The 22,986-nt window shown below is 45.7% G+C and overlaps 3 protein-coding genes across 3 annotated transcripts; all 3 read right to left on the reverse strand.

Moving 5' to 3' along the window:
- Positions 1 to 5,570: 5,570 nt before the first annotated feature.
- LOC114912443 (mucin-2-like) lies at positions 5,571 to 14,303 on the reverse strand. Its single transcript, XM_029259274.1, has 12 exons — positions 12,534 to 14,303; positions 12,222 to 12,286; positions 11,047 to 11,192; positions 10,460 to 10,672; positions 9,622 to 9,871; positions 8,223 to 9,015; positions 7,855 to 7,916; positions 7,488 to 7,630; positions 7,022 to 7,293; positions 6,806 to 6,870; positions 6,258 to 6,403; positions 5,571 to 6,108 (listed from the first exon to the last, which is right to left on the reverse strand). The coding sequence occupies exons 1-12, from the start codon at positions 14,217 to 14,219 to the stop codon at positions 5,918 to 5,920; spliced, it is 4,032 nt and encodes a 1,343-aa protein (XP_029115107.1). The 5' UTR covers positions 14,220 to 14,303; the 3' UTR covers positions 5,571 to 5,917.
- Positions 14,304 to 15,665: 1,362 nt separating this feature from the next.
- On the reverse strand, positions 15,666 to 17,378 carry LOC114912444 (salivary glue protein Sgs-3-like; the record flags this gene model as incomplete). The annotated part of the gene is made up of 2 exons (XM_029259275.1): positions 15,666 to 16,281; positions 17,326 to 17,378. Coding segments are annotated over 2 exons (669 nt in total), but the record flags the coding sequence as incomplete, so codon positions are not given.
- A 2,058-nt stretch (positions 17,379 to 19,436) lies between these two features.
- LOC114912445 (mucin-2-like) lies at positions 19,437 to 21,934 on the reverse strand (the record flags this gene model as incomplete). Its single annotated transcript, XM_029259276.1, has 2 exons — positions 20,365 to 21,934; positions 19,437 to 20,184 (listed from the first exon to the last, which is right to left on the reverse strand). Coding segments are annotated over exons 1-2 (2,244 nt in total), but the record flags the coding sequence as incomplete, so codon positions are not given.
- Between the last annotated feature and the right edge of the window lie 1,052 nt (positions 21,935 to 22,986).

Here is a 22,986-nt window from a genome sequence, read left to right on the forward strand (position 1 = left end):
CAGTCATCAGATTTCAGTACAAATTGTTCATGGTTAGCTAGGTACGGTCCAGGTGTGGTGGACGGTAGATAAGGAATATAATTATGTTGGGTTTTGACTTGAAATCTACTAGTTCTAGAATTTCAAACGAGGTAAAATTATCACGATTTCTCTGTGTTATTTGTAATGTATTATTGAAAAGAACACTGACTCCACCTCCACGACGTACAGAACGAGATTTCTGGAAATAATCATATCTGGGGGGGGTGCAGTGGCGCAGTGGGTTGGACCACAGTCCTGCTCTCTGGTGGGTCTGGGGTTCAAGTCCCGCTTGGGGTGCCGTGCGACGGACTGGTGTCCCGTCTTGGGTGTGTCCCCTCTGGCCCTGTCCTGGGTGTGTCCCCTCCCCCCTCTGGCCTTACGTCCTGTGTTACCGAGTAGGCTCCGGTTCCCCGTGACCCCATATGGGACAAGCGGCTCTGAAAATGTGTGTGTGCGTGTGTGTGTGTAATCATATCTGTCCGGAGTGGCTTCTATTAGCAGAATTGTATCGGACTCACAGAGCCAGGTTTCGGTAATAAAGAATAGATCGGACTTGTAACTTAATATTAAGTCGTTTACTAGAACAGCTTCACTTGTTAGTGAACGAATATTTAACAGATAGCATTTTATATTACAGTTTGGCCTCGGTGGTAAGTTCAGAACGTTTGTTTTAATGTATTTTAGGTTTCTGGTTCAAGCACTCCTATCACTAGTCTAGTTAAACTTCGTGGCCTTATAAAAGTTTGTATGTTTTGGCTGCACTTAACGCTTTCATTTAAAGTTTTGAGGCCCACACTGGACAGGCACAAGAAACCCCATCACATGAGAAATAACTACTGATATCAGAATGAGTAACAGACCCATCAACACACACAGCTAATAAAGGATATGACCCATCGCCGAGTCAGTCCTGCAGCTTGCAGGCTAAGTTCTGGGACAGAACAAACGAACCCCTCCAGTTGAGGTGTACACCATCACGCATGAGAAACCTGGGCCTTTCCCAGAAATCATCCCAGTTATTAACAAATGACATACGATCAAAACGGCACCACGTCTCCAACCACGTGTTAAAGGATACTATTCTACTGTACACTATGTCCCCCATGAAGAGTTTGGGTAAAGGACCAGACACTATTAGATTATGACATTTCTTTCCGGCTTTGTTACACATAGAAATAAAGCGGCTCTTTAATACCTCAGACTGTTGAAAACGAATATCATTACCACCAACATGCACCATCATAGTCGACACGGCATTATCGGCCAGAGAACTGACACGAGCCTCCATGTCAGACACACGTGCGCGTGGAAAACACTTTACCTCTACACTTCGATTCCCAGGCCCCTGAACCTTAACATTTCAGATAGTCAAATCTCCCAAAATGAGGACATTATTATTATTATTATTATTATTATTATTATTATTATGTGAACTGCTTAGAGCCGAAAATCTTTTTTGAGTTTGGATGGGAGAACCCGAACCAGGAACCCGGGGATTAGGCTTCGCTTTATTCGATTTCTTACTCCGAACAGGAACCCAGTCGCCTTGAGAGCGCACCTGGGTCCCCGGCTTCTCATTAGCTGTAATGGGGCCTGTAGGATCGACACTACAGAGGCATCGGAACACACCAAGTCCAACCAACTCTCCATTCCTTGGATAGAAATCAAGTTCTTAACGTGCTCTTCTAAATCGCAGACCTTCCGCACCAAGTCATTATTTGTCACGCATTTCGAGCAAATGAAATGTTCGACAATGTCAGCAGATGCAAATAAGCAATACATGTTACATGATACACAGCACACAGGTGTGCCGTCAGACAATACATTCAGGATCGAACTTACGTCAAACACGGGCTCCGTTCTTTCCAAAGACGCCGTCACAACTACTAGTGTTTGACTCCACACTCTGCCTCGCCCTGGATGCATTCTTTATCAGAAAGTCCATATTAATCCACAGAAAAAACCTTTCCTTGCGGGGTCTGACATGAGACATGCCAAATTCTGTCAAGTGTAGTAACTTAAAAGCAATATGGAGGAAAATGTAAAATTTATAGGTCTCTGGATAAAGACAAAAATTTCTGAACTTTTTAGGAAACGGCCACATGACAAATCTGTCCACAACAGTTCTAATATTTTAACTGGGTTTTGAATTTGATTTTGTCGAATTAAGAGTTCATTTCTGATAAGAGTCCACTTTAAAAGAGATCTTTTCACTAGAGTTCATTTTACAGGTAAAATTCATTCTACCTGTAAAATGAACTCTAGTGAAAAGATCTCTTTTAAAGTGGACTCTTATCAGAAATGAACTCTTAATTCCCCCTCCGCGAACCGCCACCTAACTGAGGTGGAGGGGATTGAGTGCCTGAATGATCTCAGGAGCTATGTTGCCTGGGGCTATATGCCCCTGGTAGGGTCTCCCAAGGCAAACAGGTCCTGGGTGACAGACGAGACAAAGCACGGTTCAAAATCCCCTAATGACTATTAAATTAAGGATCTCGTTCACCCCGCCTGGTATGGGGTCACCGGGGCCCCACCCTGGAGCCAGGCCTTGGGGGGGGGCTCGCATGCGAGCGCCTGGTGGCCAGGTCTATGCCCACGGGGCCTGGCCGGGCTTAGCCCGAAGCCATGACGTGGTCACCATTGTGACCCTGCTTTGGACGGGTGGGTATTGATAATTGTTAGTGATTTCTGAGCAGTTTCTGACATTGTTAGGTGATCATCTTGACTTTCCCTGTCTGGTCACCAGGTGATGTGTAATTGGTCAGGCAGTACAAAAGGCAAGAGGACAGCTGGGGACAGCTGGTAGTGTAGTGGCTGGAGTTGCTGTCTGTTTTTGGGCCCAAAGGTCACATATTCAAATCCCACCTTAAGTTGTAGGACCCTTGAGTAAGGTACTTACTGTAAATTATTATTATTATAGTTATTCCAGTAAAATATCCAAGCTGTATAAATGGGTAAATAATTGTATGCAGTCTAATGCTGTGAACTGCTTTGAAGAAAAGTATCTCCAAAGTGAAAAAAGTATCTCTGAAGTGAAAAGTGTCTCAAATCCTCAAAGTGACTCTCAGTGTTACACCACAACAGGCTGCTCGACAGGAAAGTACAATTCCCTATTGTTTAACGTGTTTGCTTTATGTTTGCGTTGTGGTGACATTTGACATTATCCTGATAATGACATTATTATTATTATTATTATTATTATTTTTTTTTTTTATAGAGCACTCTTCTCACGCAGTGATACAGAGCGCTTTAACACAGGCATACAGCAAGAAAAATAGATACAAACAAAGAATACAGTCGACTAATGGCTACCATAATGAAGAACTTATTATAGAGCTAAAAGTATACCTATTGGCCACCGGGGAAAGGAACAAAAACTCCCAGCTAAAGGTTGAGTGAGAAAAAACCTCTGGGGGTCCACAGACCAGTAGTTGCCCACCCCTCCTGGGCATTCTAGAAAATAACAATTTGTAAGCCAGTGTTTAAGTAATTATAATGTTGGTAAATGGCATCTTGGATCCCCAGCTCGGCATGGAACGTCTCGATCGTCACAGCAGATGGACATCACCCTCTGTCAGCACGGGATTCGTCTGTCACCACTGGCCGGCCTCCTCAGGTCTTATGTAGTGAGGTAGTGCTCAACGAGAAGATAGGACAGAGTTAGTAATTTGTTACTTAAGTAATATGCAGGAAATGTGTGATACTATAATACCAGTGACATATCGCGCCCATCTCATGGGTGAAGTCCACCTACAGCCCTGCTCTGTCATGCACTCAGGCATCAGCTCATCAGAAAGTAAAGTGCTTGCAGGTGTCCTGTTTAAAACACTGATTCATTTAAAAAACAAGCTCATCTCATCCAAACTACCCATCCATTGTCAATGACCACTTATCCCGAGCGAGCCGAAGCCTTACCAAGCAACACAGGGCGCAAAGCCAAAAAGGGAGCGAACAGAGCCAGGACAAGGTAGCAGGCTTTTGCCAGGTACCCCAAGCAGAGCTCAAACCCCAGACCTGCCACACAGTGGAAACCAGCCAAACCCGCCACGCCGCCACGGCCTCCACAAACTGCCTATAGCAATCAATTTTTTCAGATATGCCCAAATTTGCATTCATTATATTGTACATTCTAGACCATTAAAACATGTACACTGATTTTGTAACTTTTGTAGCTTGATCATCTTGCTCACACCTTTCCTCTTTTAATTTTCAGGTGCCCCAAGCTTGATCTCTGTTGCTAATGTGACTGTAAGAGATAGAGAAAGTGCCATAACTGTATTAGGAGCTTCGTCCATTACTGCTGATATGGCTTCAACTGTTGTATCAGCCGGAGTTTGCACCGTTGTGTCTGCAGAGACAGTCTTTAATTTTAGTGTCGGCTGCTGTGACCAGCCTGGAACTTCAGTGTTTGTAGCTGTGGTGTTTCTAGGTGGAGATTATTCCCTTGTAATTTACACTGCTGTGATCCTTCTAGATTGAGCATGACTGATTTCAGAGGCATACTGTATGTACCAGTGCCCGTTGTGTGGCGGATCTGGGGTTCGAGCCTTGCTTGGGGTGCCTTGTGGTGGACTGGCATCCCATCCAGGGTGTGTCCCCTCCCCCTTGGGCCTTGCGTCCCGTTGGTTGGTTGGTTGGTTGGTTGGTTGGTTGGTACTGTAACTAATGTAATTTGTGCAGCCCGAGCTGATGTCACTGCTCAAGTTGAGGTTGCTGTGTGTTTGTTGAGGTCTGAGTTATACAGGTGTGTTCTGTTCAGGTGGCCCTGGGGAATGTGGAAGAGTAATGCATATGGAGTAGTGATCAGAGCTGACATTTTGTAATGGAAGGATTCAAGTCCCACCAGTATGAGATAGATGAATGAATGAACGAATGAACGAACAGACAAACAAACAAATGCACAAACAAACAAACAAACAAATGGTTCACATGTTATGAGAGTTATGTTACTGGAGAGTTGCTTGAATTTGAAATAGGAGAATAGGCTGTACTTATGCAGCTCATAAAGATCCCATATTCACTATTTTAGTTAATTTGGAGAATGACTCTTAGAACTGAAGCTCTCAAATGCATGGAAATTTTCTTTCATGAATTTTAATTAAATATGTAATACACTGCAATGCTAAATGAATATTATATATACACACACACACACACACACACACACACACATTTTCAGAACCGCTTGTCCCATACGGGGTTGCAGGGAACCGGAGCCTACCCGGCAACACAGGGCGTAAGGCCGGAGGGGGAGGGGACACACCCAGGACGGGACGCTAGTCCGTCGCAAGGCACCCCAAGCGGGACACGAACCCCAGACCCACCAGAGAGCAGGACTGTGGTCCAACCCACTGCACCACCGCACCCCCGCACCCCCGTTATTATATATATATATATATATATATATATATACAATCTTCAGTGGTTATATTAACATTTCACACAAGTATTACACATCTTTTAAATCTTTTTAAATAGCGCTTATATCATAAATCAGAAAAAAAAATAAATATATATTTTTAATTTAAAAAATCTTACACAATTGTGGGAAAGCATTATAATTTATGAGGAAATATCAGAGGAATTAAAATGACAAATAAAACATTAACATACCCCAAAAACAATACGTTCAATCTCCAGTGTAGTGCATGATATTAAAAAGAGCAGTTCTTAACTGCATGAATATCATGTATTGACGATTCAACAATACTCATGATATTGAATTTTTTCCCCCTGTGGAAAAAATATGCCTACATTTTAATTGGAAAAGAGTATTAAGGCATAACTTATACAGTAGTAGACTTAACGAAATGAGTTCAAGGAATATAAATGATTAACAATCTCTAAAAATATATACTCAGTGTATTGTGTGATATTTTCAGATGAACTGCATTTTTCATGTCCAGCTAGGCCAATAAAAATGAACCAGAATAACTGGGATTAGAAGAGCAGCCACTTCCTTTGGCCTGTTGGTTGACGTGAAACTGCTGAATGCCTTGGATGTTGTGGAGGGACTGGCAGAGCTGGTCGCTGTTGTTCCTGTCACGGCAGGCGTGCTGGTCGTGTTTGTGGTGGAGCCTGGCACTGCTGTTTGGAAAGAGCGCAGGTGAGCAGTGAATGTTTTGTGCTTGCTCGCAACTTAAGTACTTTTGTTTTATACTCTAAACACATTTCAGTCAAATGAATAAAAATTCTATTAACTTTAAGACAACAGTGGACGTCAAGTAATTTCGTACCTGCGTGAATGCTGGATAAGATCACATTTTGGAAGACTGCTGAAGAGCCGATTCCTTCCTTAAAATAGTTCTCGACGCTGGTAGCATTGGGAACCACCGACTGATTCGTAAAGATCAAGTTGGTGTCCACTCCTGTAGACCCATTCCTGGTGGGACAGGGCGGGAATCACTATATTTAACCTTTACAATTAAGGAGCCAATGACAGTAACACCTAATGCCTTTGAGGGGAGTGAATCAAGTGTTAAAAAGAACAAATTCCAAAAATATTTGCAGTTGCACAATACACAACATAAACACTGGGGAAAAGTGCAAGGTCATCTTGGATATTTTACATTTGGCTGTCAGATTTACACATCAGTCTCTACTAAGATTGATGAAAATGGGTTCGCTACACACAAGTGTCTTAGGCTCTCTAGGGGCAGGAAAGAAGTGCTGTCAGGAGCATCTTATGTTCTAAACACCATGACAGCGCTTGAAAAGTGATTTGCAGAAATATTTATGTAGATCAACAAAGTTAACATGACTGCAGGGGAGAAACTGATCTTACCAGAATCCTATGATATAACACCTCAGGAAAATGTCCTTGTAGATTGCTCTGAACATGTTAGTCAGCTGGAAAACATAACAATGCATATTTGTCAGCATGAAAAGGTGCAGAAAGTACATCTGTTATGGCACCCTTTATGTGCAGCCACAGAGGAAATAAGTCACAATTTAAGCCAAAGAATAACATTGGTGTTCGTTTTATGACATAGAGTATTACCCCAGTTGTGATGTTCTGTGCCAAGGCCTTGAACTCGAGAGACGATCTGTTTCCCAAGGGTGCAAAAAATGTTTGGTTGATTCTGAAGGTCAGATTGAGGTAACCTTCCGTTGGACCAGGAGGATCGGTAGAAGCTGTGGTCGTAGACATAAGTGTTGTGGGAGGTGCGCTTGATGTAGACTCCGCTGTTTTCGTGGGGAGTGATGAGGTGGCAGCTGATGTAAGGCTGGTGCTGTTCGGAGAAACTGCGGTGGTGGCGGCGGCTGGTATTTCTGTTAGGAAACAACGCAGGGGCACATTGAAGATACTGGACTGAATCGGTACAGGGTGAGTACCTTGGTCAAGGGTACTACAGCCGGAGGTGGGATTCGAACCTGAATCGAAACCTTCAACTGCAAGGCAGCAGCTCTAACTGCTAAGATACCTGCTGCTCCTAAGGCCCTCCGGACCTTTGACGATCACTCACCGGCAATAATGGTGGTTGAATTAATTTTTAATATGGATGTTGTGTTGGTTGCTTCCAACAGCGTTTCTTGCACATTAGTAACATTGGGGAGTGAAGTTTCATTGCTGAAGATCAGTTTGGTGTCCACTCCTACTGAGCCAGGCCTGTGAGCGAGAGGGACACAGTTACCCAAAGACATCTGGAGTTAAGACAGCAGTACTCATTCTCTGCTGTAGGTTTCCTTTTTCAAACCTAAGATATTAAGAATTACAAGTTGTGTCCTGTTTGACAGTAACTACGGTTGAATACCTGAAAAGGTACTTGCAAAAAACATAAAACATTTCACTTGTATTTTTAAAATAATTGGGCAGGAAGTAACTCCTCTTACCAGAAACCAAGGACAATGCAGGTGATGAAGTTCTTGTAAATCTTGCTGTACAAGGAATTCAACTGGTAAAGAAAAACAGTACGTTTACAGAGATATTAAAATGGGAAATTGAACATGAGAAATTAATCATATTGCTTCATCAGTAACATATTCTCATCTTCTGTTACTTACATTATGATTCTTAATTAATTTAGTAATATTTTCTACTTTTTCTTCAAAATCATTGAAAATTACTTTAATAGTATTTTCTGACATATTTATGAAGTTTTCCTGAAGGATAAATTATTTTGGTGAAGGTATTAAAAGACATTTCTTAAAAATTGCCTGGTTTAAGAAAGAATTCTAAGGATAAATGGAGGATATTTTACCTCAGTGGTGACCGTCACTGACAAAGACTGAAATTCTGGTGAAGTTTGGTTAGTGAGAGCTGGAGTAAACTCCAAAGTCATTTTGAAGGTCAGAGACATCACATTATTTCCTGGGTTTTCTGCAGTGGTTGACAATATGGTTGTTTTTGGTAAGGTAGTCAACAAAGTTTCAAATATGGTGGATGCTGGCGTTGAGTCTGTTTGAGTTGCTGAAGTGCTAGTAGGTGTTATGGTTCTAGTGGTGGAGGCTTTTGTAGTGGTTGGAGTACTAGAGATGACAGTTGTAGTGGTTGGAGTAGTAGATGTCACGGTTGTAGTGGTGGGGGCTTTGGTAGTCGTTGGAGTACTAGAGATGACAGTTGTAGTGGTTGGAGTAGTAGATGTCACGGTTGTAGTGGGGGGTTTGGTAGTCGTTGGAGTAGTAGAGGTTACGATTGAAGTGGTGGGGGGTTTGGTAGTGGTTGGAGTAGTGGATGTTATGGTTGGAGTAGTTGGACTAGTAGATGTTACGATTGTAGTGGTGGAGGCTTCTGTAGTGGATGGAGTAGTAGATGTTTCGGTTGTAGTGGCAGGGGTTTCTGTCGTGGTTGGACTGGTAGATGTTTCAGTTGTAGTCATTGGAGTAGTAGATGTTTCAGTTGAAGTTGTGAGGGTTTCTGTAGTGATTGGAGTAGTAGATGTTTCGGTTGTAGTGGTTGGAACAGTAGATGTTGTGGTAGGACTAGTAAATGTTTCGGCTGTAGTTGTGGGGCTTTCTGGAGTGGTTGGAGCAGTAGATGTTTCAGTTGTAGTGGTCGGAGCAGTAGATATTTCAGTTGTAGTGGTTGGAGTAGTAGATGTTTCAGTTGTAATGGTTGAGGTTTCTGTAGTGGTTGGAGTAGTAGATGTTTCGGTCGAAGTGGTTGGAACAGTAGATGTTGTGGTTGGACTAGTAGATGTTTCAGTTGTAGTTGTGGGGGTTTCTGTAGTGGTTGGAGCAGTAGATGTTTCGGTTGTAGTGGTTGGAGCAGTAGATGTTTCAGTTGTAGTGGTTGAGGTTTCTGTAGTGGTTGGAGTAGTAGATGTTTCGGTTGAAGTGGCTGGAGTAGTAGATGGTTCGGTTGTAGTGGTTGGAACAGTAGATGTGGTTGGACTAGTAGATGTTTCAGTTGTAGTTGTGGGGGTTTCTGTAGTGGTTGGAGCAGTAGGTGTTTCAGTTGTAGTGGTTGGAGCAGTAGATGTTTCAGTTGTAATGGTTGAGGTTTCTCTTGTGGTTGGAGTAGTAGATGTTTCGGTTGTAGTGGTTGAGGTTTCTGTTGTGGTTGGAGTAGTAGATGTTTCGGTCGAAGTGGTTGGAACAGTAGATGTTGTGGTTGGACTAGTAGATGTTTCGGTTGTAGTTGTGGGGGTTTCTGTAGTGGTTGGAGCAGTAGATGTTTCAGTTGTAATGGTTGAGGTTTTTGTTGTGGATGGAGCAGTAGATGTTTCGGTTGTAGTGGTTGAGGTTTCTGTTGTGGTTGGAGTAGTAGATGTTTCGGTTGAAGTGGTTGGAGTAGTAGATGCTTCGGTTGTAGTGGTTGGAACAGTAGATGTTGTGGTTGGACTAGTAGATGTTTCGGTTGTAGTTGTGGGGGTTTCTGTAGTGGTTGGAGCAGTAGATGTTTCAGTTGTAGTGGTTGGAGCAGTAGATGTTTCAGTTGTAATGGTTGAGGTTTTTGTTGTGGTTGGAGTAGTAGATGTTTCGGTTGTAGTGGTTGAGGTTTCTGTTGTGGTTGGAGTAGTAGATGTTTCGGTTGTAGTGGTTGAGGTTTCTGTAGTGGTTGGAGTAGTAGATGTTTCGGTCGAAGTGGTTGGAACAGTAGATGTTGTGGTTGGACTAGTAGATGTTTCGGTTGTAGTTGTGGGGGTTTCTGTAGTGGTTGGAGCAGTAGATGTTTCAGTTGTAGTGGTCGGAGCAGTAGATGTTTCAGTTGTAATGGTTGAGGTTTTTGTTGTGGTTGGAGCAGTAGATGTTTCGGTTGTAGTGGTTGAGGTTTCTGTAGTGGTTGGAGTAGTAGATGTTTCAGTTGTAGTTGTGGGGGTTTCTGTAGTGGTTGGAGCAGTAGATGTTTCAGTTGTAGTGGTCGGAGCAGTAGATGTTTCCGTTATAGTGGTTGGAGAAGTAGAGGTTTCAGTTGTAGTGGTTGAGGTTTCTGTAGTGGTTGAAGCAGTAGCTGTTTCGGTTGAAGTGGTTGGAACAGTAGATGTTGTGGTTGGACTAGTAGATGTTTCAGTTGTAGTTGTGGGGGTTTCTGTAATGGTTGGAGTAGTAGATGTTTCCATTATAGTTGTTGGAGTAGTAGATGTTTCAGTTGTAGTGGTTGAGGATTCCGTAGAGGTTGGAGCAGTAGATGTTTCGGTTGTAGTGGTCATGGTTTCTGTCATGGTTGGAGTTTCAGCTGTAGTTGTGTCAGTCCCAGAATTTGGCAGAGCTGTATGAAAGAAACATGGTTTAGTAACGGACAGCTGGTAGTGTATTTTTCAGAGCTGCTACCTTTAGACCCAGGCCATGGGTTTGAATCCCACCTCCCTTGACCAAGGTATTTACCCTCAATTGCTCCAGTTAAAATTACCCAGCTGTATAAATGGGCAAATAATTGTAAGTGACTTAACACTGTATGTTGCTTTGGAGAAATGCACAAGATTAATGATGTAATGAGTGTTTTGTGTATGATGAAGAGTTCAGTTTACGCCATGCATATTTTCTTCCTCAATTCAAATTTTGATGTGAGCCAAAAAAAAACAATAATTTGCAGAGACTAATTTTAACATTTTGGCTGAAAACAGATTTAAAGTAAACATTTACCTGCAGTAATGCTGGATGGGATAATATCCAACAAGACTGCGGAGCTGTTAATGGTGACTTTCAAAGTCCCCTCTGCATCAGTAACACTGGGAACCACTGACTGGTTTGTGTAGATCAGGTTGGCACTGACAACCACAGATCCGTTCCTGGTCAGAAAAAGTAAGAACAACCAACATGAGTAAAACGGGATAAAAGAATGATGAAAAAGAAGACCCAGAAAAAACACACACACACACGCATTCTGAACCACTTGTCCCATACAAGGTCACAGGGAACCAGAGCCTACCCGGCAACACAGGGCGTAAGGCCAGAGGGGGAGGGGACACACCCAGGACGGGACACCAGTCCATCGCAAGGCACCCCAAGTGGGACCCGAACCCCAGACCCACCGGAGAGCAGGACCCAGGCTAACCCACTGTGCCACCGCACCCCCACTCCAGAAAAAACACACACACAGAAATCTCTCTCTGCAGAGCAGTGATGTAAACAAAGAGTGTTGGGGTTGTGTCTGTCGGTTCTGTGAATTCACACACACACACTTTCTGAACCGCTTGTCCCAGATGGGGTCACAGGGAATTGGAGCCTACCCGGCAACACAGGGCATAAGACCGGAGGGGGAGGGGACACACCCAGAATGGGACACCAGTCCACCGCAAGGCACCCCAAGCGGGACTCAAACCCCAGACCCACCAGAGAGCAGGACCCGGTCCAACCCACTGCGCCACTGTGCCACCGCTCCCCCTCTGTGAATTCATTTTTTGAAAATACAGAAGGAAACCTCCTTTTTTGAAACTCTAATTAGTGACCGATACTGAGTTTATACTACTTATACTATTCCTTCAGACAGCAGGAGAAATTAAGTATTTTGGTTTACAGGAATGTGCAGGTCATGTGAGGTGCAAAGAGCTTGTGTTTCACAGCACACATGTTCCTCACAAAGTAAAAAACCAAGTAAGATCAACGGTGTGACTGACAAGTCCTCATCTGAGTCCAACACAACTCAGACATTGACCACAGTGTAGATAGGGTTAGAGCCAAGCAGGATCAGCAGAAAGAACATGTAAATAACATAATGGGTAAAACAAAACATGAATGACCTCATGCAGAATTATTGGAACCCACCCCCAGCGGACCAGCTGAAGCCATTGTGATAGAATGGAAGAAAGCAATCTTACCGGAAGCCTGTGACAAAGGTCCTGAGGAAAGTAACAGGGTACGACCCCATGTACACCCGATTCAACTGGAAAATAAAGAAGAACAATGTTCTTGATTATCCTGATGTTTCTACATTTAAACTGGACTAAAACAAACTGACATTGAGATACAGGAAAAATGTTATGATAAAATCAGTTTGAAGTCACACTGCACATTTGGGTACATTTTCACCAAACAGCTGCTCATCACACTGAAAAATAATAACAGAATTGATTTTATGGCAAACATTATTCCATCATCATATTGTAAGTGTCCATGGTGAGAAGTGTTACCTCAGTGGTGACGTTGAGAGACAAACTGATAGATTCTGGCGATGATGTGTTCTTCAGAGCCTCAGTAAACGGAAGACTCATTCTGAAGGTCATATTGAGATAACCTTCATTTCCAAAGGGAGGACCAGTAGAAGAAGCTGTTGTTGTGATCGGTCCAGTTGTTGTTATAGAGGATTCAGTGGTCGTTACTCGGGGTTCAGTTGTGGTCGTGGTGGATTCAGTTGTAGTAGTTGATTCAGTTGTTGTTGTGGTGAGTTCAGTACTGGTCGTGGAGGGTTCATCAGTGGTCAAAGTCAGTTCACTGGTTGTGGTTGTGGGTTCTGTAGTTGTCATAGTGGGTTCAGTTGTAGTGTTGGTCATGGTGGAGAGTTCTGCAATTGTTGGGGTGATGGATGTTTGTATAGAAGGCGTAGTTGTAGTTGTTTCAGGTGTGGTTGAAACTGCAGATGTAGTTGCTTGAGGAGTTGTGAGAGCTATAGTTGTTTCACTTGTGGCTGATGTTGCTGTAGTCATGTGTGTGATAGTTGTTTCAGTAGTCATGGGAATTGTAGTACTTTCGGTTGTGGTTGACGTTGCAATTGATGTTGCGGTTGTCATCGGAGTGGTAGTTGTTTCTGTAGTCGTGGCAGTTGAAGGTGTTTCAGTTGTGGTTGACGTTACAATAGGTGTCGGAGTGGGTGTTGCCTCGGAAGTCAAGGGAATTGTAGTAGCTTCAAGTGTGGTTGTCGTTGCACTTGTTGTTGGGGTGGGAGCTGTTTCTGTAGTCGTGGAAGTTTTAGTTGTTTCAGTGGTGGTCAACGTTGCGGTCGTCATTGTTTCTGTAGTGGTCGGAGTTGTAAGTGTTTCACTTGAGCTGGACGTTGCGGTTGTCGTTGGAGTGGTTGTTGTTTCAGTTGTTGTGGGAGTTGTCGTTGTTTCAAGTGTGGTCGATGCTGTAGTGGTCGTCGAGGTGGTAGTTGTTTCAGTTGTTGTGGGAGTTGTGGGTACTTCAGATGTGGTCAACGTTGGGGTTGTCGATGGAGTGGTAGTTGTTTCTGTAGTTGTGGGAGTGGTATGTGTTTCACTTGTGGTTGACGTTGCGGTCGTTGTCGGAGTAGCAGTTGCTTCAGTTGTCATGAGAGTTGTAGGTGTTTCACTTGCGGTTGATGTTACGGTAGTTGTCGGAGTCGTTGTTGTGTCAGTTGTTGAGGAAGCTATAGTTGTTTCAGTGGTGGTCGACTTTGCAGTTGTCGTTGGAGTGGTCATTGTTTCAGTTGTCGTGGGAGTTGTAGGTGTTTCAGTTGTGGTTGACATTACAGTAGTTGTTGGAGTAGTAGTTGTTTCAGTTGTCGTGGGAGTTGTAGGTGTTTCGGATATGCTGGACGTTGCGGTTGTCGTAGGGTTGGTAGTTGTTTGTGTCGTTGTGGGAGTGGTAGATGTTTCACTTGCAGTTGACGTTACAGCAGTCATCGGATTAGTAGTTGTTTCACTAGTCGTGGGAGTTGTAGGTGTTTCAGTTGCGGTCGACGTTGTGGTTGTCGACGTGGAGGTAGTTGTGAGACTTGTAGGTGTGTTAGTGGTGGTCGACGTTGCGGTTGTTGTCGGGGTGGTACTTGTTTCTGTAGTTGTGGGAGTGGTAGGTGTTTCACTTGTGGTTGATGTTACAGTAGTAGTCGGAGTTGTAGGTGTTTCAGTTGTGGTTGACATTACAGTAGTTGTTGGAGTAGTAGTTGTTTCAGTTGTTGTGGGAGTTGTAGGTGTTTCAGATATGCTGGACGTTGCGGTTGTTGTCGGGTTGGTAGTTGTTTCTGTAGTTGTTGGAGCAGTTGTTGTTTCAGTTGTTGAGGAAGCTGTAGTTGTTTCAGCTGTGGTCGACGTTGCAGTTGTTGTCGGGGTGGTAGTTGTTTCTGTCGTTGTGGGAGTGGTAGATGTTTCACTTGCAGTTGACGTTACAGCAGTCATCGGATTAGTAGTTGTTTCACTAGTCATGGGAGTTGTAGGTATTTCAGTTGTGGTCGACGTTGCGGTTGTTGTCGGGGTGGTAGTTGGGGGAGTGGTAGGTGTTTCACCTGTGGTTGACGCTAGAGTTGTTGTCGCAGTCGTAGTTGTTTCAGTTGTTGTGGGAGTTGTAGGTGTTTCACTTGTGGTCGACGTTGCGGTTGTCGTTGGAGTGGTACTTGTTTCAGTTGTTGTGGGAGTTGTCGTTGTTTCTGTTGTGGTCGACGTTGCGGTTGTTGTGTGAGTGGTTGTTGTTTCAGTTGTTGTGGGAGTTGTCGTTGTTTCAGTTGCGGTCGATGTTGCGGTTATTGTCGGGGTGGTAGTTGTGGGAGTTGTAGGTGTTTCAGTTGTGGTAGACGTTGGAGTGGTTGTTGTTTCAGTTGTGGGAGTTGTAGGTGTTTCAGTTGGGGTCGACGTTGCGGTTGTCGTCTGGGTGGTAGTTGTGGGAGTTGTAGGTGTTTCAGTTGTGGAAGCCTTTGCGGTTGTCGTTGGAGTGGTTGTTGTTGCGGTTGTTGTGGGAGTTGTCGTTGTTTCAGTTGTGGTCGATGTTGCGGTTGTCGTCGGGGTGGTAGTTGTGGAAGTTGTCGTTATTTCAGTTGGGGTCGACGTTGCGGTTGTCGTCTGGGTGATAGTTATGGGAGTTGTAGGTGTTTCAGTTGTGGTCGACGTTGTGGTTGTCGTCTGGGTGGTAGTTATGGGAGTTGTAGGTGTTTCAGTTGTGGAAGCCTTTGCGGTTGTCGTTGGAGTGGTTGTTGTTGCGGTTGTTGTGGGAGTTGTAGGTGTTTCAGTTGTGGTCGATGTTGCGGTTGTCGTCGGGGTGGTAGTTGTGGGAGTTGTAGGTGTTTCAGTTGTGGTTGATGTTACCGTAGTTGTAGGAGTTGTAGGTGTTTCACTTGTGGACGACGTTGCGGTTGTCGTTGGAGTGGTAGTTGTTTCAGTTGTTGTGGGAGTTGTTGTTGTTTCTGTTGTGGTCGATGTTGCGGTTGTCGTCGGGGTGATAGTTGTGGGAGTTGTAGGTGTTTCACTTGTGGTCGACGTTGCGGTTGTCGTTGGAGTGGTACTTGTTTCAGTTGTTGTGGGAGTTGTCGTTGTTTCACTTGTGGTCGACGTTGCAGTTGTCGTTGGAGTGGTACTTGTTTCAGTTGTTGTGGGAGTTGTAGGTGTTTCAGTTGTGGTCGACGTTGCGGTTGTCGTTTGAGTGGTAGTTGTGGGAGTTGTCGTTATTTCAGTTGGGGTTGACATTGCGGTTGTCGTCGGGGTCGTAGTTGTGGGTGTTTCAGTTGTGGTCGACGTTGCGGTTGTCGTTGGAGTGGTTGTTGTTTCAGTTGTTGTGGGAGTTGTCGTTGTTTCAGTTGTGGTCGATGTTGCGGTTGTCGTCGGGGTCGTAGTTGTGGGAGTTGTAGGTGTTTCAGTTGTGGTCGACGTTGTGGTTGTCGTCGGGGTCGTAGTTGTGGGAGTTGTAGCTGTTTCAGTTGTGGTCGACGTTGCGGTTGTCGTTGGAGTGGTACTTTTTTCAGTTGTTGTGGCAGTTGTCGTTGTTTCAGTTGTGGTCGATGTTGCGGTTGTCGTCGGGGTGGTAGTTGTGGGAGTTGTAGGTGTTTCAGTTGTGGTCGACGTTGCGGTTGTCGTTGGAGTGGTCGCTGTTTCAGTTGTTGTGGGAGTTGTAGTTGTTTCAGTTGTGGTCGACGTTGCGGTTGTCGTCGGGGTCGTAGTTGTGGGAGTTGTAGCTGTTTCAGTTGTGGTCGACGTTGCGGTTGTCGTTAGAGTGGTACTTTTTTCAGTTGTTGTGGGAGTTGTCGTTGTTTCAATTGTGGTCGACGTTGCAGTTGTCGTTGGAGTGGTACTTGTTTCAGTTGTTGTGGGAGTTGTCGTTGTTTCACTTGTGGTCGACGTTGCGGTTGTCGTTTGAGTGGTAGTTGTGGGAGTTGTCGTTATTTCAGTTGGGGTTGACATTGCGGTTGTCGTCGGGGTCGTAGTTGTGGGTGTTTCAGTTGTGGTCGATGTTGCGGTTGTCGTCGGGGTGGTAGTTGTGGGAGTTGTAGCTGTTTCAGTTGTGGTCGACGTTGCGGTTGTCGTTGGAGTGCTACTTGTTTCAGTTGTTGTGGGAGTTATCGTTGTTTCAGTTGTGGTCGACGTTGCGGTTGTCGTCTCGGTGATAGTTGTGGGTGTTTCAGTTGTGGTCGACGTTGCGGTTGTCGTCTGGGTGGTAGTTGTGGGAGTTGTAGGTGTTTCAGTTGTCGACGTTGCGGTTGTCGTTGGAGTGGTTGTTGTTTCAGTTGTTGTGGGAGTTGTCGTTGGTTCAGTTGTGGTCGACGTTCCGGTTGTCGTCGGGGTCGTAGTTGTGGGAGTTGTAGCTGTTTCAGTTGTGGTCGATGTTGCGGTTGTCGTCGGGGTCGTAGTTGTGGGAGTTGTAGGTGTTTCAGTTGTGGTCGACGTTGCGGTTGTCGTTGGAGTGCTACTTGTTTCAGTTGTTGTGGGAGTTGTCGTTGTTTCAATTGTGGTCGACGTTGCGGTTGTCGTTGGAGTGGTTATTGTTTCAGTTGTCGTGGGAGTTGTCGTTGTTTCAGTTGTGGTCGACGTTGCGGTTGTCGTCGGGGTCGTAGTTGTGGGAGTTGTAGCTGTTTCAGTTGTGGTCGACGTTGCGGTTGTAGTTGGAGTGGATGTTGTTTCAGTTGTTTTCGACGTTGGAGTGGTTGTTGTTTCAGTTGTTGTGGGAATTGTCGTTGTTTCAATTGTGGTCGACATTGCGGTTGTCGTTGGAGTGGTTATTGTTTCAGTTGTTCTGGCAGTTGTCGTTGTTTCAGTTGTGGTCGACGTTGCGGTTGTCGTCTCGGTGGTAGTTGTGGGTGTTTCAGTTGTGGTCGACGTTGCGGTTGTCGTCTGGGTGGTAGTTGTTTCAGTTGTTGTGGGAGTTGTCGTTGTTTCAATTGTGGTCGACATTGCGGTTGTCGTTAGAGTGGTTATTGTTTCAGTTGTTGTGGCAGTTGTCATTGGTTCAGTTGTGGTCGATGTTGCGGTTGTCGTCGGGGTCGTAGTTGTGGGAGTTGTAGGTGTTTCAGTTGTGGTCGACGTTGCGGTTGTCGTTGGAGTGCTACTTGTTTCAGTTGTTGTGGGAGTTGTCGTTGTTTCAATTGTGGTCGACGTTACGGTTGTCGTTGGAGTGGTTATTGTTTCAGTTGTTGTGGGAGTTGTCGTTGTTTCAGATGTGGTCGACGTTCCGGTTGTCGTCGGGGTCGTAGTTGTGGGAGTTGTAGCTGTTTCAGTTGTGGTCGACGTTGCGGTTGTAGTTGGAGTGGTTGTTGTTTCAATTGTGGTCGACGTTGCGGTTGTCGTTGGAGTGGTTATTGTTTCAGTTGTTCTGGCAGTTGTCGTTGTTTCAGTTGTGGTCGACGTTGCGGTTGTCGTCTCGGTGGTAGTTGTGGGTGTTTCAGTTGTGGTCGACGTTGCGGTTGTCGTCTGGGTGGTAGTTGTTTCAGTTGTTGTGGGAGTTGTCGTTGTTTCAGTTCTGGTCGACGTTGCGGTTGTCGTCTGGGTGGTAGTTGTAGGAGTTGTAGGTGTTTCAGTTGTCGACGTTGCGGTTGTCGTTGGAGTGGTTGTTGTTTCAGTTGTTGTGGGAGTTTTCGTTGGTTCAGTTGTGGTCGACGTTCCGGTTGTCGTCGGGGTCGTACTTGTGGGAGTTGTAGCTGTTTCAGTTGTGGTCGACGTTGCGGTTGTAGTTGGAGTGGTTGTTGTTTCAATTGTGGTCGACGTTGCGGTTGTCGTTGGAGTGGTTATTGTTTCAGTTGTTCTGGCAGTTGTCGTTGTTTCAGTTGTGGTCGACGTTGCGGTTGTCGTCTCGGTGGTAGTTGTGGGTGTTTCAGTTGTGGTCGACGTTGCGGTTGTCGTCTGGGTGGTAGTTGTTTCAGTTGTTGTGGGAGTTGTCGTTGTTTCAGTTCTGGTCGACGTTGCGGTTGTCGTCTGGGTGGTAGTTGTAGGAGTTGTAGGTGTTTCAGTTGTCGACGTTGCGGTTGTCGTTGGAGTGGTTGTTGTTTCAGTTGTTGTGGGAGTTGTCGTTGGTTCAGTTGTGGTCGACGTTCCGGTTGTCGTCGGGGTCGTAGTTGTGGGAGTTGTAGCCGTTTCAGTTGTGGTCGACGTTGCGGTTGTAGTTGGAGTGGTTGTTGTTTCAGTTGTGGTCGACGTTGGAGTGGTTGTTGTTTCAGTTGTTGTGGGAGTTGTCGTTGTTTCAATTGTGGTCGACGTTGCGGTTGTCGTTGGAGTGGTTATTGTTTCAGTTGTTCTGGCAGTTGTCGTTGTTTCAGTTGTGATCGACGTTGCGGTTGTCGTCTCGGTGGTAGTTGTGGGTGTTTCAGTTGTGGTCGACGTTGCGGTTGTCGTCTGGGTGGTAGTTGTGGGAGTTGTAGGTGTTTCAGTTGTGGTCGACGTTGCGGTTGTCGTTGGAGTGGTACTTGTTTCAGTTGTTGTGGGAGTTGTCGTTGTTTCAATTGTGGTCGACGTTGCGGTTGTTGTTGGAGTGGTTGTTGTTTCAGTTGTTGTGGGAGTTGTCGTTGTTTCAGTTGTGGTCGACGTTGCGGTTGTCGTCTGGGTGGTAGTTGTGGGTGTTTCAGTTGTGGTCGACGTTGCGGTTGTCGTCTGGGTGGTAGTTGTTTCAGTTGTTGTGGGAGTTGTCGTTGTTTCAGTTGTGGTCGACGTTGCGGTTGTCGTCTGGGTGGTAGTTGTGGGAGTTGTAGGTGTTTCAGTTGTCGACGTTGCGGTTGTCATCGGGGTCGTAGTTGTGGGAGTTGTAGCTGTTTCAGTTGTGGTCGACGTTGCGGTTGTCGTTGGAGTGGTACTTGTTTCAGTTGTTGTGGGAGTTGTCGTTGTTTCAGTTGTGGTCGACGTTGCGGTTGTCGTTGGAGTGCTACTTGTTTCAGTTGTTGTGGGAGTTGTCGTTGTTTCAGTTGTGGTCGACGTTGCGGTTGTCGTCTCGGTGGTAGTTGTGGGTGTTTCAGTTGTGGTCGACGTTGCGGTTGTCGTCTGGGTGGTAGTTGTTTCAGTTGTTGTGGGAGTTGTCGTTGATTCAGTTGTGGTCGAAGTTGCGGTTGTCGTCGGGGTCGTAGTTGTGGGAGTTGTAGCTGTTTCAGTTGTGGTCGACGCTGCGGTTGTCGTCTGGGTGGTAGTTGTGGTAGTTGTAGGTGTTTCAGTTGTGGTCGACGTTGCGGTTGTCGTTGGAGTGGTCGCTGTTTCAGTTGTTGTGGGAGTTGTAGTTGTTTCAGTTGTGGAAGATGTTGCAGTTGTCGTCTGGGTGGTAGTTGTAGGTGTTTCAGTTGTGGTCAACGTTGCGGTTGTCATCTGGGTGCTAGTTGTGGGAGTTGTAGGTGTTTCACTTGTGGTCGACGTTGCGGTTGTCGTTGGAGTGGTTGTTGTTTCAGTTGTTGTGGGAGTTGTCGTTGTTTCAGTTGTGGTCGACGTTGCAGTTGTTGTAGGAGTGGTACTTGTTTCAGTTGTTGTGGGAGTTGTCGTTGTTTCTGTTGTGGTCGATGTTGCGGTTGTCATCTGGGTGGTAGTTGTGGGAGTTGTCGTTGTTTCACTTGTGGTCGACGTTGCGGTTGTCGTTGGAGTGGTTGTTGTTTCAGTTGTTGTGGGAGTTGTCGTTGTTTCAGTTGTGGTCGACGTTGCAGTTGTCGTAGGAGTGGTACTTGTTTCAGTTGTTGTGGGAGTTGTCATTGTTTCAGTTGTGGTCGACGTTGCGGTTGTCATCTGGGTGCTAGTTGTGGGAGTTGTAGGTGTTTCACTTGTGGTCGACGTTGCGGTTGTCGTTGGAGTGGTTGTTGTTTCAGTTGTTGTGGGAGTTGTCGTTGTTTCAGTTGTGGTCGACGTTGCAGTTGTCGTAGGAGTGGTACTTGTTTCAGTTGTTGTGGGAGTTGTCGTTGTTTCTGTTGTGGTCGATGTTGCGGTTGTCATCTGGGTGGTAGTTGTGGGAGTTGTCGTTGTTTCACTTGTGGTCGACGTTGCGGTTGTCGTTGGAGTGGTTGTTGTTTCAGTTGTTGTGGGAGTTGTCGTTGTTTCAGTTGTGGTCGACGTTGCGGTTGTCATCTGGGTGCTAGTTGTGGGAGTTGTAGGTGTTTCACTTGTGGTCGATGTTGCGGTTGTCGTTGGGGTGATAGTTGTGGGAATTGTCGTTGTTTCAGTTGTGGTAGACGTTGCGGTTGTTGTCTGGGTTGTAGTTGTGGGAGTTGTAGGTGTTTCAGTTGTGGAAGATGTTGCAGTTGTCGTCTGGGTGGTAGTTGTAGGTGTTTCAGTTGTGGTCAACGTTGCGGTTGTCATCTGCGTGCTAGTTGTGGGAGTTGTAGGTGTTTCACTTGTGGTCGACGTTGCGGTTGTCGTTGGAGTGGTTGTTGTTTCAGTTGTTGTGGGAGTTGTCGTTGTTTCAGTTGTGGTCGACGTTGCAGTTGTCGTAGGAGTGCTACTTGTTTCAGTTGTTGTGGGAGTTGTCGTTGTTTCTGTTGTGGTCGATGTTGCGGTTGTCGTCTGGGTGGTAGTTGTGGGAGTTGTAGGTGTTTCACTTGTGGTCAACGTTGCGGTGTTCGTTGGAGTGGTTGTTGTTTCAGTTGTTGTGGGAGTTGTCGTTGTTTCAGTTGTGGTCGACGTTGCAGTTGTTGTAGGAGTGGTACTTGTTTCAGTTGTTGTGGGAGTTGTCGTTGTTTCTGTTGTGGTCGATGTTGCGGTTGTCATCTGGGTGGTAGTTGTGGGAGTTGTCGTTGTTTCACTTGTGGTCGACGTTGCGGTTGTCGTTGGAGTGGTTGTTGTTTCAGTTGTTGTGGGAGTTGTCGTTGTTTCAGTTGTGGTCGACGTTGCAGTTGTCGTAGGAGTGGTACTTGTTTCAGTTGTTGTGGGAGTTGTCGTTGTTTCTGTTGTGGTCGATGTTGCGGTTGTCGTCGGGGTGGTAGTTGTGGGAGTTGTCGTTGTTTCAGTTGTGGTCGACGTTGCGGTTGTCGTTGGAGTGGTTGTTGTTTCAGTTGTTGTGGGAGTTGTCGTTGTTTCAGTTGTGGTCGACGTTGCAGTTGTCGTAGGAGTGGTACTTGTTTCAGTTGTTGTGGGAGTTGTCATTGTTTCAGTTGTGGTCGACGTTGCGGTTGTCATCTGGGTGCTAGTTGTGGGAGTTGTAGGTGTTTCACTTGTGGTCGATGTTGCGGTTGTCGTTGGGGTGATAGTTGTGGGAATTGTCGTTGTTTCAGTTGTGGTAGACGTTGCGGTTGTTGTCTGGGTTGTAGTTGTGGGAGTTGTAGGTGTTTCAGTTGTGGAAGATGTTGCAGTTGTCGTCTGGGTGGTAGTTGTAGGTGTTTCAGTTGTGGTCAACGTTGCGGTTGTCATCTGGGTGCTAGTTGTGGGAGTTGTAGGTGTTTCACTTGTGGTCGACGTTGCGGTTGTCGTTGGAGTGGTTGTTGTTTCAGTTGTTGTGGGAGTTGTCGTTGTTTCAGTTGTGGTCGACGTTGCAGTTGTTGTAGGAGTGGTACTTGTTTCAGTTGTTGTGGGAGTTGTCGTTGTTTCTGTTGTGGTCGATGTTGCGGTTGTCGTCGGGGTGGTAGTTGTGGGAGTTGTCGTTGTTTCAGTTGTGGTCGACGTTGCGGTTGTCGTTGGAGTGGTTGTTGTTTCAGTTGTTGTGGGAGTTGTCGTTGTTTCAGTTGTGGTCGACGTTGCAGTTGTCGTAGGAGTGGTACTTGTTTCAGTTGTTGTGGGAGTTGTCATTGTTTCAGTTGTGGTCGACGTTGCGGTTGTCATCTGGGTGCTAGTTGTGGGAGTTGTAGGTGTTTCACTTGTGGTCGATGTTGCGGTTGTCGTTGGGGTGATAGTTGTGGGAATTGTCGTTGTTTCAGTTGTGGTAGACGTTGCGGTTGTTGTCTGGGTTGTAGTTGTGGGAGTTGTAGGTGTTTCAGTTGTGGTCGACGTTGCGGTTGTCGTTGGAGTGGTTGTTGTTTCAGTTGTTGTGGGAGTTGTCGTTGTTTCAGCAGTGGTCGACGTTGCGGTTGTCGTTGGAGTGGTTGTTGTTTCAGTTGTTGTGGGAGTTGTCGTTGTTTCAGTTGTGATCGACGTTGCGGTTGTCGTCTGGGTGGTTGTTGTTTCAGTTGTGGTTGACGTTGCAGTTGTCGTCTGGGTGGTAGTTGTGGGAGTTGTAGGTGTTTCAGTTGTGGTCGACGTTGCGGTTGTCGTTGGAGTGGTAGTTGTTTCAGTTGTTGTGGGAGTTGTCGTTGTTTCTGTTGTGGTAGACGTTGCGGTTGTTGTCTGGGTTGTAGTTGTGGGAGTTGTAGGTGTTTCAGTTGTGGTCGACGTTGCGGTTGTCGTTGGAGTGGTTGTTGTTTCAGTTGTTGTGGGAGTTGTCGTTGTTTCAGTTGTGATCGACGTTGCGGTTGTCGTTGGAGTGGTTGTTGTTTCAGTTGTTGTGGGAGTTGTCGTTGTTTCAGTTGTGGTCGACATTGCGGTTGTCGTCTGGGTGGTTGTT

Source organism: Scleropages formosus, chromosome 16, assembly GCF_900964775.1.
Source record: "Scleropages formosus chromosome 16, fSclFor1.1, whole genome shotgun sequence".
NCBI classification, from domain to species: domain Eukaryota; kingdom Metazoa; phylum Chordata; class Actinopteri; order Osteoglossiformes; family Osteoglossidae; genus Scleropages; species Scleropages formosus.